Source organism: Protopterus annectens, chromosome 11.part0 (genome assembly GCF_019279795.1).
Source record: "Protopterus annectens isolate FY-2018-M chromosome 11.part0, PAN1.0, whole genome shotgun sequence".
NCBI classification, from domain to species: domain Eukaryota; kingdom Metazoa; phylum Chordata; order Ceratodontiformes; family Protopteridae; genus Protopterus; species Protopterus annectens.
Window position 1 is genome coordinate 1151539975 of NC_056745.1, and position 20532 is coordinate 1151560506.

The window sequence follows — 20532 nt, forward strand, 5'->3', positions numbered from 1 at the left end:
AAAACAAAAGAAAGAATATAAGGAAAAGGATCAGATGAAAAGGAAAGAAATGTGGAAAAGGTATAACTATTGTGGCAAGTACAGAGATATCCAGGAACAACACCTCATGTCAATAAGGATATGACACAGGAATAGTTAAGGAGAGGTGAACTGAAACCAAAATGATGAACGGTTAATAATGGTGGCCCAGGATAGTGGATTATGCACATGCTAGTTTACAAAGTCCATTGAGCATGTGGGAGAAACAGTGTTATATACTCATGGCAGAGGGCCTATATACTGAAAGGCACAATAATGTTGCAAGAGTGATACACTGCAGGTTGTACAAACATTACAGTACTGAAGTACTTGAGATGCAATGGAAACATGAACCACAAGCATTGTAGAGAATGATGAAGTTTGTATCTCAAGGGATCACTCATTAACAACAGTTCAAACAATAAATGCGAGAAAACCAGATATAGTAGTCCAGGAAAAAAAAGACAAAAGAGCAATGTGGAAGAAAGATACATAGTTCCAATACTAGCAAGAGAAACAGGTCTAATAAGAAAATAATTAAAAGCCATTTTTAGATATGCTACCAATACATGTAGTTCTGTAGGAATTGCAGAAAAAGTCAGTTCAGGGCACATTGTGGGTGCTGTGAGGAGCACTTTTGGATAACATCAATGACTGAAGCAATACTAATTTCATGAACTTTAATCATACCCTGACTTAAGAATGGGGTCCATTCCTGTCATGGTATTAGAAACCCAAAATATTTGGAGAAATTAAACCCAGATCCTAAAAATAGTTCATTTGAAGACTTATTGTTACAGTTTTCTTAGGCAATGAGGTCAATATTATTTCAGATCATACAAAACAAATGACTGCAAGATAAGCATACAGTTAAAACCTGAAATGTTTAGTTCAATTTAAAACAAACATATTTAATACATAAACTAATAATATAAGAGAATGATGTAACACATACGCACCAACAGAGTGAATTCAATTTGAAAATAAACATCTCTCATCAGTGGTGTTTGAAAAAGTATAGGGTATCATCTTCATGTTACTCTTTTGCAAATTAGTCATGTTCATTAAAGAAAAACAAAATATAATGCACAGCTGTTAATAACCATATGTGTCTCAAAAGGAAGTGCCACAAAGGCACACCAGTCTGTTTTCAGTTACCTAGAATTAACATTTATGACCTTTCATTAGTCAAAGTCATAATGCCACAGCAACTATATTATAATACTTATCTACAGTCATTTCTAATATATATACACACACATATATATATATAAATATATATATATATATATATATATATATATATATATATATATATATATATATATCTTATATATATATATATTCCTGCTACACAGACAGTAGGATAGCGAACATAAGAAGTTCCTCAAATAGTAGTCTGAAATTTGTTCCTTTGTAAAATAAACAACCAAGCTAGCTTGAAGTTCAGTTGCTTCTCCTGCACACAAAATTCTGAAAATGAGACATATATCTCTACTCAGTATTTAATGTCAAGCAAATATGCCATCACCCTTTGATATTTACTAGTCTAATATAAGCATCTAGAAATTCATTCCAGTATTTACTTTTATGTTTATCAGTGGTAACTCTAACAATTGATTTATATTGTTCCTAATAATCTATGAGGCATACATCAAAATAACTCATTAAAACTCATTAAAGCTAATTATGTTCATATAGTTAAACTTGTAAATATATTATACATATAAATCCGTAGACTCTGGATATTTGACTAGTTGAAAAATAATGTCAAAAAGCTACATCCTTACTAGTGATGACTTCAGTCTGTAAATACACTACATACTAATGGAAAATAATAATTCTAAGATATCTTTGGCAATCATATCGAAGAAAAAGATGAAAATGCAAACCACTGACCTTCAGTTTCTCAAAAACTTTAAGATTCAATCAGAAGAAGATAGAAAAGATGAGGAAGTGAGAGACGACTAAGCTAATTTACAAAGGAACACTAGGAGGATATCTATATGGCTACCAAGTATAAAACAAAGTCTATTAGGTTTAGAATTTTTGAATGCACATGTATTTTTATACTCCAATCAGACATCAGAGAATTTTTCCTCAAGAAGATAGCAATTAATGAAGGTCTTATAGGAAAGAGAGGGGTAGTTGGAAACATATTTCTTGGTAATGTATTGTTAAGAGAAAAGTTTTAAAAACATACTGTTATTTGTCTTTTTCCTCTTCTTTCAAAGTGAACATGTTATTTGTTGGGATATGCCTATCAAAGATGGGCCTCATCTGTGAACAAAATGCAGCATTGCTTATAAACCTGAATAATAACTGTTTTCTGCTTTTCAGAATAAAGAGACTTGGTTATAGCTTAGTGAAGCCTGGGATAAGGACGCACGGCTGAGTAAGAGTTAATTTACTGAAGCAGGCTGTGTGTCCTGGAAAATTTGAGCGACCATTGTTGAACTGAACATTCTGTGCTTCTTGAACATTCTGCACTAACTGTTGGTTTGAGGTAATTTTGATAAACATGTTTACCACAGGTGTTTTTCCATAGCCAACTGTCAACGGTCAGAAATGTAACAAAAAGTTGTTTTGCTTGCAGTATAAAAGTTGATGTCAGTAAACAAGTTGACCAGAGGAGGAGATCATCTTGGCCAACATGATGTGTAATCTGGTTAGCTGCTAATAAAGAAGTTTTTCATCACCTGAGGCAGATGTGACTCGTCTGAATTTTTCTTCTGACATGCATTTAGTTAGCTTATTTTAAAAATTCCATACAGACTACTTTGTCAAAAATGTAGGGGAAGCAAATGGTTGCAACTATGAAAATGATTCTTCTGAACTGGAATATAAGATACAAATTGCCAAGACATAATAACACCTTTCTAAGTTTAATTCTACTGGCTGCTAAAAATGACTAGATAATGGAAATCATGGTCTAAACCAACAATAAATGAAGTACTGAATATAGTAAAGTAGATAAAGTAAGTGGAAATTGTCTCTTCAGAAAAGGGAGGGAGCAAATTGCATATAAATAAATGGAATTTGTAGAAATAATACATACTGAATAATGCTCAAGAGATGAGTGAAATTTAAGGGAGGGCAGAAACTGAGCAAGATATGTAATGGTGGAGTAAATAAGAGTGTTAAAAAGAAAACATAAATACTAGATAAAAATAACAATGGGAATGTTATTATGGTTTGTTTTCTTTTCCATTACTGTATTTGCACCTATATCCCGTTTTAAAAATGTCATGTTTAATAAAGTTGTAAAAAATATATTGACTACTTAGCCACATTCAGTCAAATAATATGAATTTTTAATTCACAGTTCAAAGAAAGTACAATTATTGAGGCATGAAAGTTTAACAAATTAAAAGTACAAATAAAGTCCTGAGGTAAAGTGAATAACTTTTGATAACAAAGGATCACAGAGACAAAAATATAACGTGACTTCAAAAGCTGGGTCTTTCCTGGGTACATTTAGCAGCTTGCTCTTTGGTTTGATGATTTGTTTCTCTAAAGAATGTACAGGCATTAACAGACTTTATTAGGAAATGCAAATGAATGTAAACAAGAGGACTACCATAGTCACTGTCATGTCAGAAATGTTACACTTGTTCATTCAGACACTCTAACATAAGCTCTAAAGAAAGGAAATAAAGCCAACATGATGACTATGTTGTAGTAACCGTCAAGCTAGAAAAAACTAAGTTGTGCATTTACTTCATTGTATTTCTCTGTCTTTGTAAGTTTAATGTAATATACATTTTTATTTCCAGCTATATCTAAAATGTCTTGGTGTTCTTTAAAATAGTGTAACTGATTTAGAAACTGTTACAATCAAATAATAGACTCTTTTTGGAGGAAGGAGTCAGGAGACTGACTACAGCATTTATATTTTATGCATGGATCAATGTGGTTTTGTGGAGTGGAGGCAGACATTTGACAGCATTAACAGAACCTTGATGATCCAGAGGGAAGCATAATGTAAGAAAATATCACTGTTGCTGGTATGTCTAGATGTAGTGAAAGCAATTGACAGAGTAAGCTGGGAGTTTCTGAGCAGAGCAATGGAAGCATTTGCATTCCTTGATAAAATTATAAGGTTGATTAGGAGGAAATATGAGAGATCAGAGGTGAAAATTAAAGTGGGTGGGTTCCTCTCTGATAATTTCGGTTTGAGCAGAGGAACCAGGAAGTGGTGTCCTCTTTCCTCTTTTTTTATTTGCGTTATATTTAGAACAATTGATAAAGAAAATAAGGGGCTCAGAAATTCAAGAATATAATTGGTATGGTAGTCAAGTTGGCTCTGTTTGCAGATATTATCTTATACCTGATAAAAACAGGAAAAAAACATTTCAGTGCTGTAGAGTATTTTGAGACAGCATCAAATGTTTTTACTATGTAAAATTAATGAAGCTAAAACAAAGGCAATAGTTGTAAATTAGGTGCCCACACACAAATTGTTTCAGCAATATCCATATATATGGAGACAATATAAACTGAGGTACTTAGGAGTATGCATTAAAAAGGACTCTGGTGTGGCAGGTAAGGATATATGGGAAGAGACTAAACAAAAGATAATACAAAAACTGAGAAATTGGAAGCTCTGTTTAATGGATACAGATAGCAAAATACAAGCAGTTAAAATGTTTTTAGTATCTTTAATTTTATACAACGGTCAGGTATATTTTTATCAACCAGAGGAGAAGTTGTGGATAACAATTAATAAAGAGCTGAAGGATTTTATCTGGGAGGGGAAGATGCCAAAAGTCAAATGGGATAACCTGATTTTTTCAACAGAAAAAGACGGTCAGGGATTACCCAATTTGAAGGAGTACTTCACAGCTACACATTTAAGGCTCCTAAACATTAAACAAGCAGAAACCTATAATTCAAAGTGGAAAAGGATGATGATGAAATGGGGGGAAACTCAAGAAACAAGGACAGACTGGGATTTTGGATGCAGATCCTTAAGGAAAATAACAATAATTATACATAACATTATATTCATTAAGCAGCAGAAAGTATTCTAAGAACTAAGCCAACACAACAATGGAGAAAGGAGATTCTGTCAATAGGGATGACTGCAATTAGGAATACAGACAATAGGCAAGAAGGGGCTGGCATTTATTGTTGAAAACTGGCAAAAAGAACCAAGGTTTTTGTGTCTTTCGGCTTTTCCCGGTTAGGGGTCGCCACAGCGGAACTCTGGTCCGCTAATGACTGGCAGTAGATTTTTATGTGCCAAGTTGCCAGCCTGACGCACAACCTTCAACGAAGGTACACCCATTCACCCATGTCTCCAGACAGAAGATGCTTTCTCTGAGAATCGAACGGATCAGCAAATCATTAGAGATGGAAAAGAAACAGAATGGGAAGAGGCCAAGAATTTAGTTGGCCTGCAGGCTAGAGATTGCTTCCCTATCAAAGACTGATATCAGATTACAGGCAAAGAAAAGGAAATACGGGGAACCTAAGCAAAAAACTAGCACTGGTAGAGGTTTTAGTAAAATCACTCTGTTGGCAAAATATGGAACTCACTTCCTGCTGAGCTTACTTCAGAACTCGTTCTAACCCAATTCAAAAAAATCTAAAACAGTACTTTAAAAGGTAATGGCTGGGTTCTTGCTCTAATCCTGACTAACTCTAGCCATATAAACATGTGCTAAAGAGGTCTTTTGGCCACCCCTACATTGTTTCCTAATTGTTACTCTATAACAAATCAGATTTATATATGACAGAATGAATAACTTTTATCCAATGTATTGTATTTGTAACAGTGCTTTAACTTGTTTAATATAACAGTTTTTCTGTATGTATGTATGGAGCTTTTCTCCCCGGGCCTCCTCTGAAAATGGACAGGCATCCAGTTGGACTATTCTGGTCAACAAATATAAAATAAATAAAATAAAATCTAGAACAGAAGCTGTTGTTAAAAAAAGGAATAATTAGAAGAGCATATAAAATATTGCATGATAACTATAAGAATCAATCTGTCTCCCAAAGATGCAAACAAAGTCTAGAAGATTTAAGATCTTTGCTTGGAAGTATTTACACAGGTATTTTTATTCCCCAAATAGAGTTGAAATAATTTTTCCTCAGGTAGACAGCAAATGATGGGGGCATGATGGGGAAGAAATAGATAACTGGGAACATATTTTCTGGGAGTGTAATGAGTTGGCAGACTTTAAAAAATCCCTGCAGACTACTCTATCAGAAATACTGAGTGAGCAAATTGGTATGGCTAAGGAAATGATTTTTTGAGATATGATACAGAATCGGAATTGCCTAGGCATAGTAAGGCCTTGCTGAGTCTAATTATGGTGGCTGCCAAAAAACAATTACTAGGAAATAGAAATCAAACTCTAAACCAATTGTACTACAACTAGTGAATATAGTAAAATGTGTCTTTCGGCTTTTCCCGGTTAGGGGTCGCCACAGCGGAACTCCCGTCCACTAATGATTGGCAGTTGATTTTTATGTGCCGAGTTGCCAGCCCTGACGCACAACCTTCAATGAAGGTGCGCCCATTCATGCATATCTCCACGCAGAAGACGCTCTAGCTGAGAATCAAACCGGACAGCATCTTACTGTGAGGCGACAATGCTACCGCAGCACCACCACCACAGATGAACTAGTAGTAACAGAGATAAAACAACCAGAAATGGGATCTTTAAAAAAGAGTAGAAGTAAATTGCATAGAAAAATGAAAATTGTGGGAACAATACATGCAGATGAGGAATGAGGTTTAAAAGAAGGTTGGATTTGAATGAACTATATAATGTCTGACTGACAGTGACTGACTAGATTATAAGTGATGTACAAATTGTTTGCAACTAAAATTACATCAATATGGTTTGTTTTCATTTATATAAATGTATGATTGCCTATGCCATAAGTGATAACTGAATAAAGTTGTTTCTTGTTTAATAAAAAAGATAGGTTTTTAAAAAAGATTTTCTTTATTTCCAGGTGCTACAGATTCTCAACAATAAGTTATTCTCGAGAGAAATGACTTGCAGGAATTCAGTATCTGGATTTTAGAAGAATAATTTATCTTCCTTCCTACTGACAAACTAAATTAGATTAGCTGGATGCAATGATGCTGGCAGCTACCAGTTTATTGTTACTTCTCTGCACAGCAGTAGATCCCTGGAAGGTAAAGAATGGTCACCTAAAAAACAAAGTAACTAGCAGAGATTCAAATGCTTCCACAAGGGTTGCAGTCCACGTCAAACGTTCTCTGCCTACCATAGTATGTGACGAATACACATATAGAGAAGAGAAATATATAGACTGTGATGATAAACAGTTACTTGATATTTCCCAGTACTGGCCTGAAGATGTAATTCACATGCTTTTAGTAAGAAACAACATACAAAGACTGTACAACGATATGTTTTCCCGATACAGAAACCTGAAAAGTCTCGATTTGCAACAAAATCTGATAAACAAAATTGAGGAGCAGGCATTTGATGGCTTATTTAAACTCACTGTGCTTCTGCTCCAATATAACCAAATAAAGGTGTTATCTGAAGAAGTTTTTATCCCTCTACCTCGGCTAAACTACTTAAGGCTGTATGAAAATCCTTGGAACTGTACCTGTGAGTTAGAAGGTCTCATAAAGAAACTACAGCTTCCTTGGAACAGAAATTTAGGAAATTATGCTAAATGTGAACATCCAGGTCATCTAAGCGGTCAAAAGCTAAAGCAAGTAAATACAGATGGTCTCTGCCCAGATTATGATACAATGCATCCTTCTAGGAGTCCTTTAGAAGGTCCACGTCCAATTGTAAAGGAGGTCGATGCCAGTCTATGTAAAATTTATATGTATCCAAGACCTGAAATTGACTGTCGTTATAAAGGTTAGTATAGATTATTTCATTATTTGATTTTTTTTTTCACTAGCAGATATATGTTAGGGTAAGGAAGATGTGTTAAAATTTCACAGTGATAACCTAATTTTTAATAGCCAGCATAATGTAAATGACTACAGGAAAGATGATGCGAAAGATTAGTTTAAGCTTTCCTGCACAAGTACCGGTATTGCAAGGATTATTAATTCGCATTCTGATTACAACTGAAATATGCCAGTAGAAAGCTGAAGGTATTGCTCATTTTAGTCCAAAGATATGTCCCGAAGACATAGGAGAAGAAATCTCACACCCAGTATTTTTCATTATGAGAATAACTGTATCCTTCTACTGTCTGACTATTAGAAGTGGTGAGGGTTGACAGAATGCAGTACTAGTTGTAAATGACTTCAACAAACTCTCAGCTGATTGAATATATCAGTGGTGCCAGTGGAGTAGGAGTAGATTAGAAAAATTTGTTTGTGAAGTTTGTGAAGGGCCAATCTTGTCTCCTGAACCTGACTGACTTCTTCGAATCAGTCGCAGTCTCCAGAGCTGTGGACAAGGGTAAGGTGGTCCACACAGCCTATCTGGACCTCGCCAAGGCCTTCAACACCACCCCCACTCTGGAATCATAGATAAACTTACTAAGCTTGGCATTACTCCCTATATCACTCAATGGGTTGCCAACTGGCTTACTGACAGATCCCACACTTTAAAAGTAGCCTACTCCAAATCCAGCTCCAGACAAGTGACAAGTACAGTACCTCAGGGTTCAGTCCTGGGACCGTTCTTGTTTAGCATCTACTTCTCTGAAGTATGGGCCAACACTAAGGGACTCTGGCTAACAAAGTTTGCAGATGACTGCAAACCGGGAGCCATTATTGTACCCCCAAATGATGTGGATATTCTTCAAAAGGGCCTTACAGAAACTTATGTTTGGTGCCAGAGCCATGGGCTCAAGCTCAATGCCAAGAAATGTATAGTTATCCCCTTTGGGAAAAACAAGTACCTGTGAATTACCACATAGGTGGCAGTACACTAAACACTGAAAGTGTGATAAGAGACTTAGGGACACATGTGGACAGTGGCTTCACCTTCAATAACCACATCACCACAACAGTCAGGAAATCCTATTATGTGGCACACCTCATCACTAAGGGCTTTTCATCCAGAAAAAAAAGGAGATCATTGTCCCATTGTACTCATCCCTCATTAAACCCATTATAGAATACAATGCCCCGTTTGGTATGTACCTCTCAAGACATCTGCACAACTGGAAAGGCTGCAGAAATACCTCACTAAAAAAATCACAGCCTAAAGCAGATGCCCTATGCTGACTATCTAAAAAAACTCCACCTATACTTTGTCACATATCATCTACTCAGAGGCGATTTCTGCTTAACATACAAGGCCCATGTCAAACTCAGAGCTGTTGGACATGCTCCACTTAAAGAAATCCCAGTCCCTCAGAGACACACGCTCCATGGGATATAAACCTTGTCATCACAATGAACAAAACATGCTGGAGGGATAGGTTCCTGACCCAGAGACTCCCGAGACTCTGGAAGAGACTGCCCATACATGGCAAGCAGAGCGCCTCTTTGGCCTTCTTCAAATGGAACCTTGATGATTGGATGGGATATAGGAAATTCACCCCGGGGATCACATCAGTTGCCCTGCTAGACACGGGTCCAGGGACGTAAATACTGTGGGAAGAAATAGCCAGGGAATTGTTATGGCTAGGCTTGTATAGGCCTTCAAGCCAATAGCCTCATACCAACCTATGAACCTATGAAAAAGGTATAAATTAGACAGAGTAATATCCTGGATCTGATGCTGACCAGTGTAGAGCAAGTAGTTGAAATAAGGAATAAAGAATTTTAAAGGTAACAAAAACTATTCTATTGTCTCATCAACAAAGTAATAATGGTTTTCACAACTAGGTTGATAATGGCAATATGGAATTACTTTGAGGAAGGACTCTGATACAATACAAGTAACTAAATAATGCCAAAAGGGAAGGCTGGGGGGCAAAGTTAAATGGGAAGAAAAAGAAAGAAGTGAAGTAATATATATAAGGAAGAGGAGTGAGGGAAGAAAAAAGAGGTCACTCCTGCTTATCAAAGAGGTTATAACGGAACAACTAAAATCAGACCAGCAAACCAAAAGCCACACAGGCAGAAAGAGATACAGCACTAAGTTATTATCCCGGTTAAGCACTTTCTTCCAGCAATATAGGACTTCATCAGAACTGGGGTACTTATTCATTATAACATTTAAATAACAAATAATATGAAAAATTGTACCAAAAACTTAATGTTTCATAAAACAAATACAAAAAATATTTAATGCTTCACATTGTTAAAAAAAAATATGTTATATATAATAACATACAAAAAACTTTGTTAGCTGCATGCAGTTTCAAAGTACCATTTAAAGAAACAGCCTTATTTAAACCTGATGGTTCACTTGCATTTAATCTCACCTGTCAAAGCAATTTATGATATTCTAATGTATATTCCCAGGGACATCTGCTGGGATTCTTTACTAACTATTCAAGCACTAAAAAACAAAATCTCTTATTAATGCTACACTCTAATTTCTGTCAATATAATGTGTTTGATTATTTCTTCCTTTGATATCATAATAATGTCTTGAATTATTTTCTTTAAATAACTTTCAGTTTTACCAATATAAAAAATATCACATGGGGTCACAAAATGCAAGATAGATTTCTATACTCTATTCACTACAAGATGCCCTTACATTCACTGCTGAAATATTATTTACATTTGGGATTCCCTGCAGTGGGTAGCCCAATGTCTGACAGTATACCAAAGCCTACTGTTGCCTTAAGGTAACGAAGGTTACACGTATGCTTCTCACATAGAGTAGGGCATAAAGGTGATATTCAGATGTACTATCCTTAGAACTTCTTTGCCACCAGTTCAGAAGCATCTCCAGATCATCAGTCTAAATGCCTACATTGTTTCTGTCAGTTTAAACGCAGTTTTGATTCAACAGTTTCAACTCCTAAGTCTTCTTGCTGATTCCAACCTGTTGCAGATATGTTCCTGATTGGGCTTTTGTTTTTTCTTAGCTTTTTTGTTGCTCAGAGATTTAATGGCATCCAGAAAGGGTAAATGCCAGTGCAAGAGACAGATTCCCCATAAAGATTGCCACACTAAGTGTCTTTTTTGCTTAGGAGCTTCTCACGACCATACAATCTGTTCTATTCGTCAGGCTTTCGTACTGAAAACTCTATGTAGTAGGCTTTCTTCCCTTGCCTTCTACCTTGAGAACCAGAGCCTTAAGCTTTTTGCTAAAGAAACAATGGAAGGTATTTCCTGCTCCAAGGGTCAGCCATTAGGGAAGAAGAAGGAGAAAAAACTGAGACCAGAATCTTCCACTGCCAAGCCTCTGCTGGGTGTTTCTCCCAAGGTCGGTGAGAATCTGGAGGCTTACCTGGCTTTGCTGTTGGATTTTTCTGCCATGACCGGGTTAGATGCCAGCAAAGATCCAGCTTGCAGCACATTTGATGAGGCTTTGCAGGCATCTGTTTTGGACATTCAGGAGGAACCACTGCTGATTATTTCTGAGGGGCTTAGGGTGTTCCACAGATTCTAGTTGGGGAAGAAGTTCCTACTACGGTTACTGAATGCTGTCCTGCGTATGAGTTTTCTAAATGTTATAGGTCGGACATTCCTTTAAAGAAGAAACAAAAAATTAAACATGCTTCTCCAATTCCTAGGGATCCACACAGTGAGTGACAGGCCTTTACTCAGGGTTTGTTTGTTTAAAGTTTAATAGTATTACAACTTTCTCAGGGGGTTTCTGTTCCAGCTCTCCCTTGGTCCTCTACTCCTCTTAAAAGGCCCAATGAACAGGATTCTTCTGAGGAGTCGGACTCTGATGAGGAATCCATGGCTTACTCTACCCAAATTCCTTCTCCTTTGGACCATGGGTCAGAAGAGAAGGAATCTAATAGTCCGGATACTTCTTTTGAAGAAATGTCCTTTGGAGATACAATTTCTAGGATGATGGATTTTTTTAAATGGGATTGTGCTCAGGTCTCTGACATCCATAAGAGGTACTATGAGTTGCTACAGTTGGAAGCTCCGAAACCTTCTGCTATTCTTCCTGTTTTGACTGCTTTGTTGGATCCTTTTTCTAATGCCTCTAAAGTTCCTGATTCTCTGCCTCCTACTCCCAAGAAACCTGATAGATTTCATAGGGTGCCTGAGGATTGTAACATTTTGTACAATTGTCCTGCTGCTGACCCCTCAGTGGTGTCTGTAGCGTCTGACAAGCCTTCAAAATTGCTTTATTAATCCAAGTTACTGCCCTCTGATAAAGACAGCAGAACCAAGAAAAGGCTAGGTAAGAACATTTATATCTCAGCTACTCTGGCCTTTAGGGCTATTAATTATCACACCCATATGTCCAGGTATGTGTTGGCACTCCTTTCTCAGGCATGTCAGCTTATTTCTGATCTCTCTGACTCTAAGGGTAAAATTTCTTCTCTTTCTTTGTTAGAATGACAAACCACTTGAGAGGAAGTCCCTATCAAGAGTAGTTATGATGCAGCAGATGCCTCCTCTAGGGCTGCTGCTTTTGGTTCAGTGATGAGGAGGTATTCTTGGCTTAGGCTTCAACTTTTACCTGATGATATTAAATCCAAGTTGATGGATGCTCCTCTTGATAATAAACTTTTGCTGGGGGAAGCAAATGCTGGTTTGTTTAAGTCCCTTCAGGATAAGACGAAGGCCTTACAGGAGCTTAAACATGTGTTTCTTTCTCCTGTGCCTAAATTACATCGGAATTACCCAAATAAGCCAGCCTTTGGTTGTAGACAATCTCACCCTCCTACTAAGGGTAGAGAGTAGCAAGAGAGCTCCTCCTGCTAAGATCACTCAGACTTCAGGGACTCAGAAGCCTTCCTTTCCTGATAAACCAGGTTCTGTATGACTATCCATCTCTTCCCAGCCACATTCCTCTTTCTCTTCGCCTTTCTCTTGCTCTTTCTGTTTGGCTTCAGATTACTCAGGATTCTTGGGTTCTGTCCATTATTCGCCAGGGTACTTCATGGTATAGAAATCCCATCCTCCTTTTATGGGTATTCCTCAGCATCCTCAAGAACAACTTCCTTTTTTCCCAGAGGTTCTTTGAGATCTTTAGTCTCAGGGTACTATTCAAGAGGTGCCTGTGTCCCAAAGGGGGAAGGGGTTTTACTCAGGAATGTTTCTAGTGCCCAGAAAAGAGGGTACTTGGAGACCAATTCTAGACCTCTCTCTTCTAAACTCTTTTCTGAAGATGCCCACCTTTTGGATGTTGTCTCTTCAGACTCCATTTCCTCTTACTCCCTCAAGCCTATATGGTATCTCTGGATCTCAAGGAGGTTTATCTGCATATTCCGATCCATCCTCTTTTCAGGATGTTTTGGCATTTCTCTGTTGCTACCTGGCATTTTCAGTTCTCTGCTTTGCCCTTTGGCCTTTCTACTGCCCCAAGGGTATTCACCAAATGCCTCATTCCTGTGATTTCTTTTCGCAGGCTTCAAGGGAGTCAATTATTTCCTTGCTTGGATGACCTGTTGATTCAGGCACCTTCTCCAGAGATTCTTTTGCAAAATCTTCATTTTGCCAAATCCCTTCTTCAGAGGGTTTACAATAATTTTCAAAAAGTCTTTACTGACTCTTTCTCAGGAGCATGTCTTTCTGGGTTACAGAAGTCTGACAGTGCCTATGCTGACATCTCTACCTCCACAAAGGCCTTAGCTCTCATCTCTTTTTTCAAACTCTTCTTCCTCTGGACTCCATTAAAGTCAGGGAGTTTCTTTGAGCTCTGGGTTTCATGGCATCCACCATTCCTATGCTCCCTCTGGCCAAACTCCATAAGAGAAAGTTTCAATGATTTCTGAGGTCAGTTTGGTTTCAACATGCACATCCCTTAGACTTTGTAGTTCTCTTCTTCCTTGTTTCAAGAAGGAACTTCAGTGGTGGATCCAGCAGTTGTCTCTAAATCCAGGGCTCCCTTTTCATCCCCTTTTCCCATTCATGAATTGTTCACAAATGCTTCAGATGTGGGATGGGGAGCAGCATTTGGCTCCCTAATGACACAGCGGATGTGGTCACTTTTCAGCGGAAGAAGCACATCAATGTCAAAGAGATGAGAGCTCTTATGCTGGCTCTTCAGGGTTTTCATCCTCTTTTCTCTCCAGGTCCTCTCAAGGTATTCACAGACAATACTATAGTGATGTGGTATATAAACAACAGGGAGGAACAAGCTCTTACCTTCTTTGCTGGATGGCACTCCTGGTTTGGGATCTTGCTGTCAAGTATCAAGTGATTCTTCAGGCAGTTTACATCCCTTCAGGTCAAAACATTGTGGCAGACTCTCTGAGCAGGTCCTTAACTCAATCCCATGAATGGATGCTTCACAGGGATGGGTTTCTGGCCATTGTCCACCAGTGAGATACTCCTCACTAGATCTATTTGTCTCCTCTCTGAACAGACAATTTCCTCTATTTTGTCCCAGAATCCCAGGTCCTCTGGAGTGGAAGGTGGATGCCTTATCCTTTCCTTGGAAGGGATGTTTCTTTATGTATTCTCTCCCCTTCCTCCCATTCCAAAAGTGCTGTTCAGAATTCGACAGGATGCTCCCAAAATCTTATTGAAGTGTCCATTTTGACTGTCACAGCTTTGGTTCCCTCTACTTCTGCATTTAGCCAAGGGCAATTATCACAAGTTACCTCACAGAATGGATCTACTCACACAAGACAAGTGATCTTTCATCCATCCCCACCTGTCCACTCTTCAACTGACACTGTGGGTGATAGGATTTTGATTTCACACAGACATCTTTTTTTCTGAGGACATGTTGAAGGTCCTGCAGGACTCCAGGAAACCTACTACTAGAAATCCTACTTATCCAAACAGAAGACGTTTTCTATCTGGTGTCTTTCTTGTAACCTGGACCTGCTTCTTGTGGATGTTCCTTTGGTTCTCTTTTATTTGTGTGAGTCGTTAAGTGCTGGTTGAGCCTATTCTTCTATTAAGGCCCATTTATCAGCTCTCTCTGCTGGTCTGCCTTTATCTCCTCCTCCTGCTACTTTGGCTTCTAGATTTGAGGATAAACAGTTTCTTAAAGACATCCTTCATATGAAGCCTGTTTCTCCTTCCTGAGATCTTAATTTTGTTTTGGAGAAGTTGACTCAGGCTCCTGTTGAGCCTGCTACGTCAGCTTCTTTCTAATATTGTTCTTGGAAGACTCTTCTTTTGTTGACTCTTACTTCTGCCAGACAGGTGTCTGAGCTTCAAACCCTTATGGCTTCTCCTCCTTTATTGATATTTCATAAGGACAGGATGTCCTTGCTTACTAATCTTTTATGCCCAAGGTGGTTAATGAGTTGCCACTTAATCAGTATATTCATTTGTCTACTTTTTCCCCCTCTCTACAATCTGACAGTGAGAGGGTGTTGCATACTTTGGACATGCATAGACAACTCTATTAGGCTATTAAAAAATCTGATCAGTTGTTTATTTCTTTTCATCCTAGGTCCTTAGGATTAATTGCATCCAAGCAAAATATTTCTTCTTGGATTTCAAAGGCTATATATTTTTGTTATATTTTTCATGGTAAGAGGCTTCCTTCTTCACTAAAGGCTCATTCTACTAGAGCCGTGGCTTCTTCTAGTGCTTTTTTCAAAGGCTTAGATACAAATTCTATTCTTGAAGCAGCTAACTAGACTTATGTGCATACTTTTATTAAGCACTATAAGTTGAATGATATCTCCAGTGCTAGAGGTGATTTTGTTAGGCCCATTCTTCATGGCTTCGTAGAGGGCTCTACTGCACCCTCCTCCTTCCAAGTTTCTTCCTGTGCTTTGGCACTCTCCCAATTCACACTCCCAACTGTAAAGAATACTGCAGCAGTGGATGTAAGGATATAATACAGTTGTGTAAAATCTTACTTTAACAGTAGATGTCTTTACATTCACTGCTGCACTATTCGCTCCCTCCCTCCTTCCCCCTAGTCCTTTTTCTTTCTGGATACACCGGTTACCTCCTGAGTTTCATTAGACTGGTGTTCCTACTGGGGCAATCAGTTCTGAGGATGGTACGTCCAGATGTTACCTTTATGCCCTATTCTACGAGAGGAGCATACATGTGATGTTCAGTGTGCCTTAAAGCAAGACTAGGCTTTGGTATACTGGCCAACATTGGGCTAATTACCCCATGCGCAGCAATGTAGCATGCAAATGAAGGTATATAGTGATTCATGAAGTGGTGCAGGCATAGCGTAAGCATGAAGAAATGTAAACCAAAAAAAAAACAGTTTACATTTTGTCAAACATAAAATCAGAGCCATGAAAGTGGACCAAACTTACGTATTATAATGTTAATATATGCCAGTGGCTAAATATATAGCCAATGGCATAAAAAACATGCACAACACATAAGAAATAACATTTAATGTCATGGCCACACTAACGCAAAGTAAAACTGCAGTGCATCTGTGCGCAAACGGGATCACAAGGAAAATATATTTAGATGTCATAAAACTGCAATGTAACACAATTCATGAATTTCCCATAATAGTCAATGGCACACATGCTACACCACAACCATGGCGCAAGGGTTACTAAGGGTCTGTGCGGTAACTAGGAATTAGTAGTCAATGTCATGCAAATAAGTCAAGTAATACTGAATCGCAAACACCCCGCCGGCATAAGGATGTACCACACGGCATAGCGGTACAACACCGAGGAGTGGCCTGGAGGTAAACATGACATCAAGAGAGGGGTGCGCCACCATAGCTGTAAGCACATCAGATCATTGCTAATCTGGGTTGGCTGTTGCTAAGCATAGGATAGGGGTGTGGAAGTAGCCATCGCTTTGCTTAGCTGAGAGCACACAAGGTAACCAAAAGTGCATGTGAACGTGGATGAAAACATGGTCGAAACCCAATAAATGGCTGTGCGCGGCACACACCACAGCTGAAACAGGAAGGATATGGGAAGACAATAAGGAAATGCTGCATCATGGTAATTCAAGTATAGACAAGTAATTAACACCTAGGAACTCACAGTGGGCCACTGACAACAGCTAACAAGGCTGCTAGCAGCTACCTGCAGAACAGGAAAGGGGAGGTGCCGTACAGCAAAGAAAAGAGAACTGTCACAGCAGAACAAAGCAAACTTGTAGTAGATCAACTACATAACACATTTCCCAACACAATCCTGAGATGTGAAAGTACAAAACAAGAAAGCCATCAACTGGATGCATGCCTGACAATGGGAGGGGAATCGGGTTGAAAATTGAAGTAAAGGGCAATAGTCAACGCCAAAGGCCCCACAATAGCAGTTCCTGCTGTAAAACCAATAATTACAGTGCCTCGCAGCTGGAATTGCACAAACACACCCAATTACATCAGCATCATCCATTGCACAAAAGTATAAGGTGTGAAAGCCCCACACACACTTGTGTATTCCCAGACACTCTGCACCATTGGTGTATACAGACGGGGAAGTTTTAATATGTACATGCTAGGGGCCGCCATAGCTTTGATTCACCAGCATGTGTTGGAGACTGACGGTGGTGTGGATGATGATGCTGACAACCATCTCAGGCACCGGAGGAGGATAAGAGTGTTCGGACACAGGGTAACCTACCAGGAGCTACATGATCTGGAGATAGCAGAGCGTTACAGGGTAGACAGGGACATCATACAGCAACTTGTTTAGCTGTGCCGGCCATGCCTCAGAGCCAGAAGTAACAGAGGGGAACCCATCCCAGTGGACACAAAGGTATGTGTAAGCTTAAGAATACTAGCCACAGGTACCTTCCAAAGGCCAACTAGAGATATCATGGGGATCTCACAGGCATCAGCATTCAGGGTACTCCACTAGTTCCTGGATGCCATGTTACCACATGCCAATGAGCACATATACTTCCCCCCGAATGCAGGAGGAGTTGGCCAGCAATATGCATCTCTTCCACCATGTGGCAGACTACCCGGAGGTACTGGGTGTAATAGACTACACGCACATACACATCAAGTCACCACCTGGTGAGCAGGGTAGGCACTACATAAACCGCAAGGGATACCCCTCCATCATCTGCCAGGTCCTGTGCAATTCCCAGGGCATTATCATGGATGTGTGTGCTGGCAGCCCTGGAAGCTATCACAACTCCCACATCTGGCATGCCTCACAGCTGTATCAGGTATTTGCCAGGGGGGACATCCCATATGGCCACCTGGTGGGGGATGCTGGCTATGCACTGGAACCGTGGATGATGACTCCCATCAGAAATGCACACACAGCCACGCAAGAACGCCATAATGAGGCACACGCAGAAACCAGAATCATCATAGAGCGTGTGTTTCGGATGCTGAAATCACGGTTCTGTTGCTTGGACATATCTGGTGGAGCCTTGCAGTACTCTCCAGGCACGTGTGCCCACATCTTCATAGTATGTGCCATGCTACACAGTATAATCCTGCGGAAACAGCTGCAGCAGGGACAGAATGGTGAAGGCCCTCACAGCCCACCACCAATGCCAGGGGACCCACAGGCACAGAGGAACTCAGACCTCGAACACCCTGTGCTAGCCCCAGTAGGCAGACAGAGGCGTGCCCAGTATGTCCATGCCTTGGCAAAGAGGGAACGTATAGCACACACACTGACAGTGTAGGCACTCATAGACTGACACCCTTCTCCACCTGCACACACAGCAAACATGGATGGCACACACACATGACCACCTGTAAATTGTCATGTATAGGTGGTCTACTGTGTGCTTCCTACATAGGTATCCCTCAACTATTGTACACACAACTGCCATTGGCACAAGGTAAGGCAATACCTGAACAGTAAATTAAGCTATCAGCATGTGTCCATACTGTATGTAGAGGTTCATAGATACATAGGTAGGTACATGCCCAACTGCCGAGGCCACACATAAGCATAGGAAAAAGTGTCTGCTGTCACCACCCCATCGATTAACTAACTGTCCCTCTGTGGAGCAGAGCCAATTGCGGGATCCCTGGGGTGTATCCACTGTTCCCCACCCACTCTGCAAGGATTCCCTTGAGTGTTAGTGAGGGGTTTTGTATAATGTAATTAGGGATGTAGTTCCAAATAATGGGGAGTATCCCTGACAGGAATCTTCTCAGATGTTTACATGTTACATAGTATACCTTAAACACAGCTTGCATATATAGGTAGTTTTCCACAAAATAATAAACATGTGGAACACACAACTGCTGAAAATTGAGTTAATCACCCTTGCACTACCAGTGCCTGCTCTGAGAGATAAAATAACACTGCCAGGATTAGAACACACAACCATGTACACAATCTTCACAATAACATACCACTAAGCTACCTGAGATGTACCAATGGCAGTTGTGTATACTGACAGGATAAAACACAAAAGGTAGGAATGTTTGGAAATAGGACAAACTGGCATGTACCCAATGAATGGTGTATGTTATATATATATATATATATATATATATATATATATATATCATATATATATATATATATATATATATAGAGAGAGAGAGAGAGGGAGAGAGAGAGATATATGTCGATATATGGGGATATACATATATATGTAGATATATAGATAGGTTAACAACATCTACATAACCATGGAGGTACATATAAATGGGATACCTACCACATACCGACTGCTTTACATACTGACGCGCATAATCCCATGGCTTAAGGTCCGAAAGAACAGAGTACCGAAACACCAGATGCACGAGGTTTAAAATCACAATGTTAAGGGACAGTTAGTCAGTGCTTCTGGTGTTGCGTTTCAGGTAGGTTACTGTGTGTAAGTGTGTTTCTGAGGGCTGTAGTGTGTGTAAGTGTGTTCTGAGTGTGGTGTGTGTTCTTAGGGGACTGTAATGTGCAAGTGTGGGTTAGCTTTGTGCGTCTGTTTGCGCAATCTAGGAGGTAGAATATTAAAGTAGGGGGGGTGGGGGTGCAGACACCTACATGGGGGTGTAGGGGGGCTTGCTCACCTGCTCATACGTAGTGTAGGATGGTTTGTTTGGATGTGGTGGGTAGCAGTGTGCCTGTGTGTGCATGTGTGTGTTCCATGTTCGTGTTACTTTCGCGAGTTACTGTCGCTGTCGGTAATGTGGGGTATGGGAGTCTGGGCCCGGTACTGTGTGCATCAGAACTGTGTGGTTTCGGGATTCCGTAGGTATCCCGTATACAGCGGTTGAAGTGCTCCTATATGTGTATAACATGGACCAAAGCAATCACACATTCAGCCACGACCAACCTTTATAAACAAAGGATATGGAGAGCATATGCCTATACACTATTACAAATATGTGCTATGGACATGAGCCAGTGATAGTGTTACCACCTGTCCCACTTTGCGAGGGACAGTCCCTCTTTGGGCGGTTGTGTCCTGACCAAATATATTAAACGTGGCAAATGTCCTGGGATTGTAGGACATAATTATGTCCCATATGTAATGTAATAGTTGCATACAATAGTTCTTTCTGTATCTAAAATACCTACATGTTACAAGAAACAGGATAAGCAACTAAACTGCTACAAGAATAAGCTTATATTTAGGCAAGAAAGGAAATTTCTATCCCTTGTACTGACCATGGGTTTGTGTCAGCC

The 20532-nt window shown here is 39.5% G+C and overlaps 2 protein-coding genes across 2 annotated transcripts in view; one reads left to right on the plus strand and one right to left on the minus strand.

The window, feature by feature from the left end:
- Positions 1–20532, minus strand: part of FBXL13 (F-box and leucine rich repeat protein 13) — a 2081262-nt gene that overhangs the window by 1016740 nt on the left and 1043990 nt on the right. The gene's annotated exons all lie outside the window — the stretch shown is intronic.
- LRRC17 (leucine rich repeat containing 17) overlaps positions 1–20532 on the plus strand; it is a 514106-nt gene that overhangs the window by 383515 nt on the left and 110059 nt on the right. The window contains exon 5 of the mRNA XM_044088511.1: positions 6991–7883. Within this exon, the coding sequence (XP_043944446.1) occupies positions 7118–7883 (766 nt within the window). The 5' untranslated portion in view covers positions 6991–7117. The remainder of the gene's footprint in view (positions 1–6990; positions 7884–20532) is intronic.